The sequence below is a fragment of the Pinus tabuliformis genome, chromosome 4_2 (genome assembly GCF_031772625.1).
Source record: "Pinus tabuliformis cultivar Carrire ecotype Pingquan chromosome 4_2, CPIR1, whole genome shotgun sequence".
Taxonomy (NCBI): domain Eukaryota; kingdom Viridiplantae; phylum Streptophyta; class Pinopsida; order Pinales; family Pinaceae; genus Pinus; species Pinus tabuliformis.
Window position 1 is genome coordinate 977,061,523 of NC_142304.1, and position 14,178 is coordinate 977,075,700.

At 38.1% G+C, this 14,178-nt stretch overlaps 1 protein-coding gene across 1 annotated transcript; it reads right to left on the reverse strand.

The window, feature by feature from the left end:
• Positions 1-11,947: 11,947 nt before the first annotated feature.
• Positions 11,948-13,459, reverse strand: LOC149172913 (chaperone protein dnaJ 11, chloroplastic-like). Its single transcript, XM_089427823.1, has one exon. It carries the CDS (start codon positions 13,131-13,133, stop codon positions 12,621-12,623), a length of 513 nt encoding a protein of 170 aa, XP_089283949.1. The 5' UTR covers positions 13,134-13,459; the 3' UTR covers positions 11,948-12,620.
• Between the last annotated feature and the right edge of the window lie 719 nt (positions 13,460-14,178).

The window sequence follows — 14,178 nt, forward strand, 5'->3', positions numbered from 1 at the left end:
TTGAAAACAATCAGGTTAAAAACATGTTTATGTATTTTTTTTTATTGAAGGTGAGTGAATTGTATGATATTTAGTAGTTGGTAGGAATAATTGTTATCCACCTCCTCACATTCAATTCTCAAATTGATATGGTGAACTCCATTGTAATGGATTTGAGCTTTATTATTAATTTTAATGAGTCCCTCAAGAACGTAACATGTATATTCTTCATATGGAATCTAAAGGTAATTTTCACACACAAAAAAAACCCAATAATGTTTTTACTTCCAACCAAAAAAGAAAGTGGGGGGCATGGGTAACATTAATATAAATTTACCTAGCAGTAAAGGTCACAAAAACCCCAATCTAAGATGAAAATTATCTTCAGGAACATCTAATTGTGGATGGAAAATCTCAAGCATCACGTGGATGAAGTAGCAGATGAATACAACACATATATGAAGAGGAAGAGACATATGTATGAATTTAACCACATAGCAAAGGTCACAAAAACCCAATCTAACTTGATGAAAATTGATGCAGGAGCATCCGACTGAAAAGGCGACAAGTGGGAAATGTTTTTTTTTTTTTTTTTGCTAGGAAGAAAGAAAAACATTTTGAATTTTGTTTTGTTTTTATTTTATTTAAATCAAGGTTGACTTAGCCATTGTTCTTTAAAAATTAGGCAAGCAAGTAAAGATAGGATTAGTTAAGAGCATGTTAAAAGAAACTATTAGATAACTAAAAGGTAACTGAGGAACAGTTCCTCAACTGTAAGAAACTACTAGTAATGCATTGAAAAAGAAAAGCCAGAGCCTGATGAGAGGGCTGCCATCCAGAGAGAAGAGAGGACTTAGGATTTGTAATTTAAAATTGTCTTGAATATCTATAAAAGCAAATGAATATAGAATCTGTCATTAAGGAAGCAAGACAATTTTTTTATTATTTTCCTATGCATAATTGTTTTAGACATTGTATAGAGAGAAAAACAGTGAAATTACTCATTAAGAAACTGAGAGAAATCGACAAGAATCTTGTGACTAAAGGCATCTTAGACCAGGAACCAGACAAAGGCAAAGCCAGCATAGACAATACATTTTTTTTCTTTCCTCAACAAAAAAACCAGGTACTTTTATATTCAGCATTCAAGCAAAACTGTGCATTCATTTCATTTCCAATTTAACAGTTCATGGTACAAATTATACAACCCAAAAACCGTGGAGGGTTCTAAAACCCACGAAAAAGGTTAACTACAGTCCACAGGCCCAGACTAGACGAATAACGAAAGCATGAAAACCCCTGAAACTACACTAATACTAGTCAAATAGCGAGGGCATGAAAACCCCTGAAACCATACACATACAAGGAGGAAGCAAAACCCCAAGGGTTATACCCAACTAAGGACAGAGAAAGCAACAGGAAGATACAGCCACAGAAAGACCCTACCCAGATTTCCCCTAAGCCTGTGAAAACTCCCAAGGACAAGGCCGTGGAGCATCGTTCCCCTGGAACGACTTGCACACCACCACAAAACAGGGCAGCAGTTAAGTAGGGCCAGGAGACCAACAATACAATGAAGCATAATTAATCAAGAAGGGAGTGGGAATTTACCTGGAGAAGGCTTGACTCCGCAACAGAGGATGAAAGCCGAGACTCGCGCTAGAGGGTTTCTCCCAACAGGAACGCCATAGGAGAGATTTGCCACTCACCAAGGAGCCAGAGGGTTAGAACACAAAAAGGTAAAGCGGGAATGAAACTAAAACAAGAAAATTACCTGAAAACGAGTTTGTTGAGCCATCCAATGCAGTAGCAAGGAAAGAACCTGTGGTTGCAGAGAGCCAAATCATCACCAGATCCAAAATCAAGAACAAAATCATCACAAACAGAGTAGAGACCAAGTATGAGCCGGGTGATAGAGATGAAACAACTTGTAGGTGGAAAATTGACCTGAAAACCCCCAAGAACCAGCGAAATAAACCACCATGAGGAGCAAGCGAAGGCACATTGATAATAAACCACCACACAGAACAAGCAAGGCACAACACCAAAAAACCACCATACAGGACAAGCAAGGCACAACACCAACAAACCACCATACGGGACAAGCAAGGCACAATGCTTACCAACCATCACAAGAACCAAGCGAAGGCATTGCGTACTCACAGAGCCAAACCAGACCATGGCAAATGCAAGAATTAATTCCAAATGCCCTCGGCAGGTGTGATAGACTGTGTTTGCAAAACCCAAGGCCAGTACAAGGGGCAGGCTGAAAACATAAATCACATTAAAACCTCACACCAAAAACCTACCACTGTTTAATTCGAAAAATGATAAGAGTTAAACGGTCGTTGCTACGTGTCCCTCCTCGGGATTGCCACCAATTTTTGGTATCAGAGCAGTTTGTTCCTTTCTCTTAGTAAAGATGGAGGTAGGAAGAAGGGGTTGAGATAGAGCCATCAGAAGAGTAGCAAATGAAGGGTTACGACAAGAAATGAGGACTTTAACTGCACGTTTGGCAGCAGTGCGAGCAGGAAGGCGTTGAGATCTGGAAGGTGGGGATGACAGTGAGGAGGAAAACACAGCCACGACGGATGGGTCAAATGAAGAAGGACCAGAGGTTAAACTATTGAGGTCAATTTTGTTGGCTAGTAGCAAGCCAAGACCGGAGCTCTCTAATTATGATGGTAGTTTGTCCACAAAGGCATTGTTAGACTGGATAAGTGAACTAGATAAATATTTTGAGTATGAAGAATCAACGAAGACAAGAAGATCAGGTTTGCTGTCACCAAGTTGAAGGGACATGCAACACTGTGGTGGGACAATGTACAGGCAGAAAGGAGGAGATTGAACAAACCATTGATTAAAAAATGGGACATGATGATTGCTAGAATGAAGAGAAAATCTCTGCCTAAAGATTACCAAATTTCCCTTTATAGACAAGTACAGAACCTGAGGCAAAGAATGATGACAGTAAAGGAATATATTGAAGAATTTTATAAAGTAAACCTTAGAGTTGGTTATGTTGAAGATAACCCTGAAAAAACAACGGGGTTTGTAAATGGTCTATAGATGGAGCTCCTAGACAAAATTAGTATTCTTTCCCTTAAGACCATAGAGGAAGCCTATCAGAGTGCTTTGAAGGGGGAGGAAAAGATTGCTAGGAAACAGAATGCCAGAAGAGGACGTGGTTCTGGCAGAGGTAGGGGATAGTCCTTTGGCAGAGGTAGAACTTCCAACAACAATGAAGAGGGCAGTAATTCAAAGACTTCTGGACAGACTGAAAGGGGAGGTAACACCAAAGGAGGAAGGTCATACCAGTGAGGAAGAGGTAATGGCAGAGGCAGAGGAAATGCCTATCAGCATTACAAGTGTCACAAGTGGGGACACAGGTCCTTTGAACGTCCTGAAAATGAACAAACTGGACAGAGGGGAGCATATGTTGCTCAGCCCGATGAAGCGGAAGCATCACCACAAGAGGTGGAAAATATACCTGAAACCGGGGAATCCTTGGTGTTGAACAAGGTATTATTGAAACCAGCTAAGGAAGTAGTTGATCAGACACAGAGGAAAGCATTGTTACGGGTTGTGTGCAAGTCGCATGGGAAATGATGCAAATTAATCATAGACAATGGAAGTACTGATAATCTGGTAGCTACTGAAATGGTGGGGAAATTGGGTTTGAAGAAGTTGAAGCACCGAATTCCATATAGGGTGTCCTAGTTGTAGAAAGGTCACCAACTACTAGTCGATGAGCAGTGCGAGGTAGAGTTTCATATTGGCAAGTACAAGGACAAGGTGACTTGCGATATCATGCTTATGGACGTGTGCCATATTCTGATGGGCAGACCATGGCAATATGATAGGAAGGTTGTCCATGACGGGGAGACAAATTGTTACAAGTTTGTTAAGGATGGGATAAAGCATACGCTAGTGCCCATGAAGGAAAATGATGTTATAGAAACCAATGGGACAAAAACATTACTGTTAGGTGGAAAAGAGTTTCTGTGACAGATGGAGGATGATGAGATAAAATATGCAGTTGTGTGAAGGCCAAAACTAGTATTGATCCATATTGAAGTCACTAAATTACCTAAAGAGATACAGGACATGCTGCAGGAATTTAGTGATATTGTGGTAGATGATCTATCGGACAAATTACCACCAAAGCGGAGCATTAGTCACCATATTGATTTTATTCTAGGAGCCAGTTTTCCAAACAACGTTGCTTACCAGATGAGTCTGAAGGACAATGAAGGAATCAAGAAGCAAGTGCGGGAGTTGTTGGATAAAGGACTGATTCGGGAAAGTCTAGGCCCTTGTGCAGTTCCAACTGTTTTAGCTCCCAAGAAAGGAGGTGAGTGGCGGATGTGTACTGATTCCCAGGCAATTAAATTGATCACTATCAGGTACAGGTTTCCTTTACCTCGGATGGATGATATGATGGATTGTTTGAGTGGAGCAGTGTACTTTTCAAAGATAGACCTGAAAAGCGGCTACCACCAAATCAGGATTCAAGAAGGTGATGAGTGGAAGACAACTTTCAAGACTAATGAAAGCTTATATGAATTGCTAGTTATGCCATTTGGATTGAGCAATGCCCCCAACCCATTCATGCATTTGATGAATGAGATGCTGAAGGAATTCATTGGTAAATTTGTCATTGTTCATCTAGATGATATACTTATATTCAGCAAGACGAAGGAAGAGCATTTTCGAAATGTGAGGTATGTATTGGAAAAATTTCAGCAAAATAGATTATTGATAAATTTGATGAAATGTTCTTTTTTCAAGAAAGAATTAATTTATTTGGGATTTGTGATTTCCGAGAATGAACTAAAAATGGATCCGGAAAAGGTTGCAGCCATAGTTAGTTGGCCGTCTCCCAAAAGTTTGTTTGAGGTATGAAGTTTTCATGGATTGGCGAGTTTTTATCGAAAGTTTATTAAAAATTTCAATGGGATTTGTGCACCCATGGTGGACACCATTAAGAAGGCAAATCAGCCTTTTCATTGGATAGAATCGGCAGAGAAGAAATTTCAGATGCTCAAAAGAAAGATTACTAAAAAACCAATTTTGAGATTACCAGACTTTAACAAACTTTTTCAAGTTCGCTGTGATGCCAATGGAACAACCATTGGTGCAGTACTCAGCCAAGAAGACAACTTAGTAGCCTATTTTAGTGAGAAATTAAATGAAAGTAGGCAGAAGTACACGTTTTATGACGAAGAATTTTATGCAATGGTTCAAGTGCTAAAGCATTAAAGACATTATCTTTTGGCTAATGAATTTGTCTTATTTTCAGACAATTTTGCATTATAGTATATTATGCAGTAGCATAAGTTGAACCATAAACATGCGAAGTGGGTGGAGTACCTGTAGAGTTTTACATTTGTGTTGAAACACATTAGTGATCAAGCCAACAAAGTGGCAGATGCATTAAGCAGGAGGAATCTGATCCTACAGGAAAGTACGATACAAGTTTTAGGATTCGAACATCTTAAGGACTTGTATGAAACATATGCAGATTTTAAGGAAGCCTATGAAGCTTACCAAAATCCATTGTTAAGAGATAACAGTTCATGGCTGGACTATAATATGCAGGAAGGGTTGTTGTTCAAAGGAGGGCAGTTGTGTATTCTGGAATGTTCTATGAGAGAGAACTTAATCCAGGAAAAGCATAATGGAGGTTTAGCCGCGCATTTTGGCATAAACAAGGCCTTGGATCAGTTGAGCCACTTTTACTATTGATCGAAGATGCGTAGAGATGTACAAAGGTTTGTGACTATATGCAAAGTGTGTCAGGTTGCAAAGGGACACAGCCAGAACACAGGGTTGTATACGCCCTTGCCTATTTCGAACAGACCATGGGACTCAGTCAGGTTAGACTTTATATTAGGTCTGCCGAAGACACAATGGGGATTCGATTCCATCATGGTGGTGGTGGATCGTTTCACCAAAATGGCACATTTCATTCCATGTAGGAAAACCAGTGATGCCACACATGTAGCACATTTGTTCTTCACAGAGATAGTTAAATTACATGGCTTGCCGAAGTCCATTATTTCAGACCGAGACGTTAAGTTTACAGGTCATCTTTGGTAGACCTTATGGAAAAAATTAGACACCAAACTGAACTTCAGCTCAGCTTATCATCCGCAGACCAACGGACAAACCGAAGTGGTGAATCGAAGTCTAGGAAATCTATTAAAGAGTTTAGTTGGAGAAAATTCTCGACAGTGGGATCGTGTGCTTGCACAAGCAGAATTTTCTTATAACGATTTTCCCAACAGAAGCACGAGCAGTAGTCCTTTCCAGATCTTATACGGAATACACTCACATGGAGTACATGAGTTGCGGGATTTGGGTCAGTTGGAGTGAAAGAGTATTGATGGTGAAGATTTCTCAAAGGCAATCAATGATCTTCATGAACAGGTGAAATTAAAGTTACAAGACAGCAACCAAAGATACAAACAAAAAGCAGACTTGAAAAGGCGGGAGGTACAATTCAATGTAGGGGACCTGGTATTAGCAAACCTATGTAAGGAGAGGTTTCCTAAAGGTGGATACAACAAGTTAAAATGGAAGAAAATTGGGCCTTGCAGGATTCTTCGAAATTTTTCTGCAAAAGTTATGAATTGCCGTTACCCCCTGGTATCGGAATTTCACCCATTTTTAATGTGGTAGATCTGTACCCATACATTGCGGAAAATGAAGAAGACAGTTCAGAAAGACGAACACAGGACATCCAGAATGAGAATGACTCGTGGATTAAATAGATGCCCCCAGCAAAGACTTTAGAAATCGAATAGATCCTAGACACCTAGGTGGCCAGACGGACTCGAAGGAAAGAATATTTGTGGTACCTAGTCAAGTGGAGGGGCCATCCTATTGAAGATAGTTCTTAGTTAGATGTTGGCCAGATTCAAAGCGCCAGGTACTCTATTAAAGAGCTCATGGACAGAAGCCATGAGTTTAATTTACCATGGGAGCTTGATGCAGGAGCATCTTATTGAAAAGGCGACAGCAAGGAAATGTTTTTTTTATTTTTTTGCTAGGAAGAAAGAAAAACATTTAATTGAATTCTGTTTTGTTTTTGTTTTATTTAAATTAAGGTTGACTCAGCCATTGTTCTTTAAAAATTAGGTAACAAGTAATGATAGGATTAGTTAAGAGCATGTTAAAAGAAACTGTTAGATAACTGAAAGGTAACTGAGGAACAATTCCTCAGCTGTAAGAAACTACTAGTAATGCATTGAAAAGGAAAAAACAAAGCCTGATGAAGGGGTTGCCATCCAGAGAGAAGAGAGGACTCAGGATTTGTAATTTACAATTGTCTTGAATATCTATAAAAGAAAATGAATCTAGAATCTGACATTAAGGAAGGAAGACAATTTTTTTATTTTCCTATGCATAATTGTTTCAGACATTGTATTGAAAGAAAAACAGTGAAATGACTCATTAAGAAGCCAAGAGACATCGACAAGAATCTTGTGACTAAAGGCATCGTAGACCAGGAACTAGACGAAGGCAAAGCCAACATAGACAATACATTTTTTTCTTTCTTTCTTCAACAAAAAAACTAGGTACTTTTATATTCAGCATTCAAGCAACACCGTGCATTCATTTTATTTCCAATTTAACAGTTCATGGTACAAATTATACAACCAAAAAACTATGGAGAGTTTCGAAACCCATGAAAACTAAAAACTACAATTCACAGGCCGAGACTAGTCAAACAACGAAATCATGAAAACCCCTGAAACTACACTATTACTAGTCAAACAAGGAGGGCATGAAAACCCCTAAAACCACACACATACACGAAGGAAGCGAAACCCCAAGGGTTATACCCAACTAAAGACAGATCAAGAAACATGAAGATACAGCCACGGAAAGACCCTACCAAGATTTTCCCTAAGCTTGCAAAAACTCCCAAGGACAAGGTTGTGGAGCAGCGTTCCCCTAGAATGACCTGCACACCACCACAAAACAGGGCAGCAGTTAAGTAGGGCCACGAGACTGACAATACAATGAAGCATAATTAACCAAGAGGGGAGCAGGAATTTACCTAGAGAAGGCCTGACTCCATGACAGAGGACGAAAGCCGAGACTCGCGCCAGAGGGTTTCTCCCAACATGAATGCCATAGGAGAGATTTGCCTGCTCACTAAGGAGACAGAGGGTTAGAAACACAAAAAGGAAAAGCGGGAATGAAATTGGAACAAGAAAATTACCTAAAAATCAGTTCGTTGAGCCGTCCAGTGTAGTAGAAAGGAAAGAACTTGTGGTTGCATAGAGAAAAATCATCACCAGATCCAACATCAAGAAAAAAATCATCACAAATAGAGTAGAGACCAAGTATGAGCTGGGTGACAGAGATGAAACAGCTTACAGGCGGAAAATCGACCTAAAAACCCCCAAGAACCAGCAAAATAAACCACCACGAGGAGCAAGAGAAGGCATAATGCTAATAAACCACCACACGGAACAAGCAAGGTACAACACCAACAAACCACCATATGGGACAAGCAAGGCACAGTGCTTACCAACCATCACAAGAACCAAGCGAAGGCACAACGTACCCACAAAGCCGAACCAGACCACGACAAATGCAAGAATGAATTCCAAATACCGTCGGCAGGTGTGATAGACCGCCTTTGCAAAACTCGAGGCCAGTACAAGGGGCAGGCCGAAAACATAAATCACATTAAAACCTCACACCAAAAACGTGCCACTGTTTAATTCAAAAAACGATAAGAGTTAAACGGTCATTGCTATATGTCCCTCCTCGGGATTGCCACCAAAAATTGTCATCAAGATATCAAATTGAAGATTTAAAATCTCAAATACCATGTGAACAAACTAGAGAATGAAAATGTCCACAGGGTCTTGGATATATGATGATTGGGTGTGTTGTTAAGGCACTCCTATATATTAAATCATTGGTTTAATTCCTCGCCTTATCCAAGTATTATTCCTAGACATGATCATTATATAGTCTTACCATTTTCAAACTTACAAAAAAAACTATAAAATAAAATAAAACACATATAAATAATAAAAAAAAAACATTAAATTTGAATTTAACCACATAACTAAAAAACTAAAGTCACAAAACCTAATCTAAAGTTATAATAATATCACATTGGAAATGTGAAATCTCAAGCATCATATAAACAAAGTAAAGTATGAAAACAAAATACATATAAAGAACTAGGAACACCAACAACAATAAGACAATATAGCAAAGGCCATAAAAATTGAAGTTAAAAGGAGTTACACTTTGTTGAATTTAAGAAGAGTTGGATAGAAGAAAGAAAGAAGAAAGAAATTATTTTAATGTCCACGAGGCTAAAGATAGCTTATGGGACAGATTGCTTCTTCATCTACTTGATGCATTCGGCCATTTTTCTGTGAAGCTTCACAATAAATGCTCCCAGCTTCTCAAAAAACCCCTCGTTAAATAGATTATCCCAAGAGCTAGCTGCCAGCATATCTGCATAACTTTCCATATTATCTTTGAAGATCTCACATTCTAAAATGAAATGTTTTTCTATTTCCACTTTTCTGGAAGAACAAAAAATGAATACCCTTTCCTCCCACACTTCCTTTGGCCTTTTCCAGCGCCTTGTTTCACAACGAAGTAGATGAGAATTAGTCCTTAATTGAGTAATAAGAATTTTGGCTCTCCAAGAGATATTGGCCTTTATGTATGCTTTTGGTTGATGATTATGAGTTGGATTAAACACTTCCATATAGTAATTTTTCTTTCTTCCTAGCTCCTTATCCCAAGTACGTTTGTGGAACTTTTCCATAACAAAAGCTTTTATCTCTTTACTATTTATAGGACACACGTTCAAGCAAATAACCCATTTACTAAACCATTTGTTATTTTGCTGCATCTATGTTTTTTTGCTCTTGCACAATCTATCATTAAAAACAACCTTAGGCCATCTACTCTCTTCCATTTGCTCAATTTTTTTTAAATACCTTATGACTAGCACCATAACCATTGCTTCAATAGGAGCAGTCCCTGTTTCACTTAACAAGATATCATAAGGAACTGCACTTTTAATCTTAAATTTGTTTGTAATCAAACGCTTCTGAATTTTCTCAGTTTGTCTCCACTGCATGTTGGAGGTACTGCTAGCCCACAGTTCACAACCATAGAGAATCACCAGAATCACTAGAAGCCCAAAAAGAGTTTGAGTGGTCTTCCAGTCCCATAACTCTGCTTCTCTACACCTATTTTGAAAAGCATAAAATGCTTTCCAACCCCCCAAAGTTCTTTCTTTCTACAACCATTCCAACTTAGATTTTTGTTGAAGTCAATTCCGAAGTATTTGTAATCCGCAACTTCCTCCAGAATGTTGCCTTCAAAGTAGAACTTATGTTGATTATGTTTTCTTTTCTTAGAGAAGACCACTACTTTCATTTTGTTGATATTGACTTGCATCCCCACACTTCTACAAAAATGCTCAAGAGATAGTAAGTGCTCTTGCAAACCAAGAGCCGATTTAGCAATAAGAATAAGGTCATCTACATACAAAAGAAGCCTTATAACAAACTTGCACAAATAGATACCATAACCCCCTTACGAATTTAACCACTCCTCAAACTTGTCGATATATAAACCAAAAAGGTAGCAGACAGAGGCAACCTTGCTTAACCCCAATATCAATTCTAAAATTTTTAAAAATTCAAATTTAATATAAATAATTAAGATTTGCTTTTTACACCTCTCACATTAATGATAAAAACCCACTTAAAAAATTAATCCATCATCATAATGATTATTTTGTTGTTAAGTTAAAAACACCATATTTGTGCCATTCACGTATGATTAGTGACACCATATTTAGACTTCATTACTTGATATTTTTTACACATGCTAAACATTGTTCATAACCGTTTTTGTTGAAATATTGAATACTCTCGAGTGTAATTTTCTTTTATTTTTTTCCTTGACTGATAGAAAGTTTGCGAAAAATTTTGGTAAAATTAATTTTCTGAACTTCATCAGAATCAATGATAAATATAAGTTCTATTTTCAAATCAAAGTTGTCGATTGGAATTATATGTATACGAAGGCCTGGCTCTGTTGACATGATCGTACCATGTGATCCTTCGTGACATTAATAGATTCGAGAGAATATTTCAATTCATAACCTTTTATTCAAGTGATTTTCACCACATTCGAGATCTACATTAACGTAGACCCATGTAATGATGTCTTTTGGCCGTGTCTTAAAGTTTGCTTCACAAATCTTAGCATAAATTTCCAATTCTTTATTATGCTCGTAAATTTTGCATGTAAAATAATAGTTAATTTAAACTCTCAAAATTATGATTTAATATAGAGTTGAGTGTATTGCAAAAACCATAGATATTCGTCTATCCACATTGATCATGAAAACCATAGATCTTTCATTCATTTCATTTCTATCTTTCAGAATTGTCCTGATGATGGACCCCCATTGGGGTTTGAAACGTCGACAGACTGAACTGGAAACTGTGGGTAATCCGGAACATGAAACTTCAAAAATCTTCCACAGAGGCTTGAAAACCAACAATACAACACATTTTTTTTCATAATAATAGATAGATTTTGTATTAGAAAAAGTTGTGACTAAATTAAATAATGGTGTAATATAAATAAGTTTAAAGTTTGGTTAGGTTAGTTTTGCCTTGGCATGTATACTACCATACAATTTAAAACAATAAGAAATACATGGCAAAGCAAAATATTTATACAAAATAAACTAGAAATTCTACTCAAGAAGAGTGTCAACTTTCAGGCTTATTTGAGTCTTCAATGTTGTATTTATTGCATGCATTTCCATGCCAAATTGATCAATAGGGTTCACTGCATTTGGTGAATGCTCCAATTATAGTTTAGGAGTGTGCTAGATGTCCAATTCCTCATTATTGGCAAGAGAAAAGCAGCTAAATGAGGAGTTCCTAACACATGTAGAAGTTGAAGGGTTAGGAGTAGATAAAACCACCTCTTATGATAGGTGGTGTTGTATTGAGATTCCACTAACCAATGATTATAGATAACAAAACTAAGACTCTACCTCCAAATATATCCAATAAAAAATTTGCACATGGTGTAGATGTCCTTCTCAATCTCCTTAATCTCCTATAATTAAGGCACAATTTTCATTATGTGTTCATTTCTTACCTTATTCTTTACCCTAATTTTAGGGTCATAACGAGACATTTGTTATGTAACTTGACTTTCATAGTTAGTGGTCACTTCAAAGAAGCTCTTAGTTCTAAGTCATTGGGGCACCATTATGATACTTCAGCCTCGTGAACTCACTCTCTATTTTCATCGAAGATAGAGCGATGACCGCAACTTTGCCAGTCATAGTGAATATGACAAACTAGATCTCCAAATAGATTGAACATTTCTATGTATATATATTCTCACTTTTTTCTTATAACGAACGTATATACAGTCTGGGAAAATATGTGAAAGAATACTTAATCATATTGCATAAGTATGTACGTATGTATATACCTTCTCACTCTTTTCTTCAGATAACGTACGTATATACAGTCTGGAAAAATATGTGAAAGAATAGGTAATCATATTGCATAGGTATGTGCAGCAGCATGATATACCCTGGTTACACGTCACCAGCATTGATCCGTTTCCCAATTCCGCCCCACGCGACCGCGCCAATCTCGACAATTCGCCCCCGTCGCTTTACTCCACGTCTGCCCGGCGAATCCCCACACTCGCCCCGCAAGCTGGCGGTCATATTGAGCGCGGTCATGTGGATCCGACAGAGTCACATACGCGTTATGTATCCGCACAAACATCTGGGTATTCTGGTTCTTTTCCTCGTGAGAAGCCGCGTGATCAGGATGGAACGTCTTCGCTAGCTTTCTGTAAGCCCTCCTGATATCCTTGGCCGTTACGCCCGGGCCTACCCCAAGCACCTCGTACAAATTCTGCCCTTCCATGTGACCGGGGTCCGAAATTGCGTCTGCGCATGAAGAAACCTGTGTGGCTCTCACTTTGAAACACCGCCGAAATCTAACATTTGGGCTCTTGGGAATAGACCCCTCGGGCAATCTTTGGAAACCCATATGACCAGCGCTGGATGAGAAAACATGACAGCAAGATACAAGAGAAGAAGCCATTCCTAATTTATAAATTTCTTCCCTAAATCAAAGCGGCGGGTATTACTGGTGTAAGATTGAAATACTGAACAATGAATACTTTGCAAAAACTATGGCAAAAACAAAGGATGGAAGAGATTGAAATACTGAATAATGAATACTTTGCAAAAACTATGGCAAAAACAAAGGATGGACGAACGCTCACAAAATAAAACTATTACTAAACAGAGGGGATTTCCAGACGGAAGAGTGATTAAAATAAGAAGAATCTGAGAGAAAGGTTTTAATTAAATACAGAGCCGGAAAAAAGGGTAGAAAGATCCAGTGAAAATGAAATGGTCGCCGAAACTTCGGAGAATCTACAACGTGAGCTTTTCAGGCCGTCCCGGATGCAAAAGGGCAGCTTTTCTAACAATGTGGGGACATGCTGTCGCCGGCTGAATGTCATGTGATGGGTTGCGTGTCCAACGTGGAAGCACGGCGGCACAGGGATTTGTTTCCGCCGTTGTCTATGGCTTCCATGGCTTTGTGTCTCCGTCTACAGATATACCTCACTGCTTATGTCATGCATTTTCTTTGGACGATTCCAAATTCCATTAACGTTCACAAGCAACAAAATTATTTGACATGTAGCTTTTAATAAATTGTTGTTATTTTAATAAATATTAAATGTGTAAAGATTGGTGGGCCACACTCATTTACGTAAGAATGATTTTGATGTCCTCAAAGTAGTCTATCGAGGCTATAATTTCGCAATTTTGCTTGCGTGGACCTTTTTGTGGAGTGAAATTTTTTCAACAAATTTGATTGCTTTTTCGCAATTTTGCTTGCGTGGACTTTTTTGTGGAGTGAAATTTTTTCAACAAATTTGATTGTTACAGTGTTTTTTTCATGGTAAAAATGAATTCATGGAAATGCTGATCTCAAATATCTTTCAAAAGGAAGCCTAATGTTCAATGTTCAATTCAAGCTATGGGGACATGTTTGGGTAAAGAGGTTAAAAAAAAATGTAATTTATCTTTTATTATTATTTTTTAGTTACAGAGGAATCGGCAACTGAAACAGC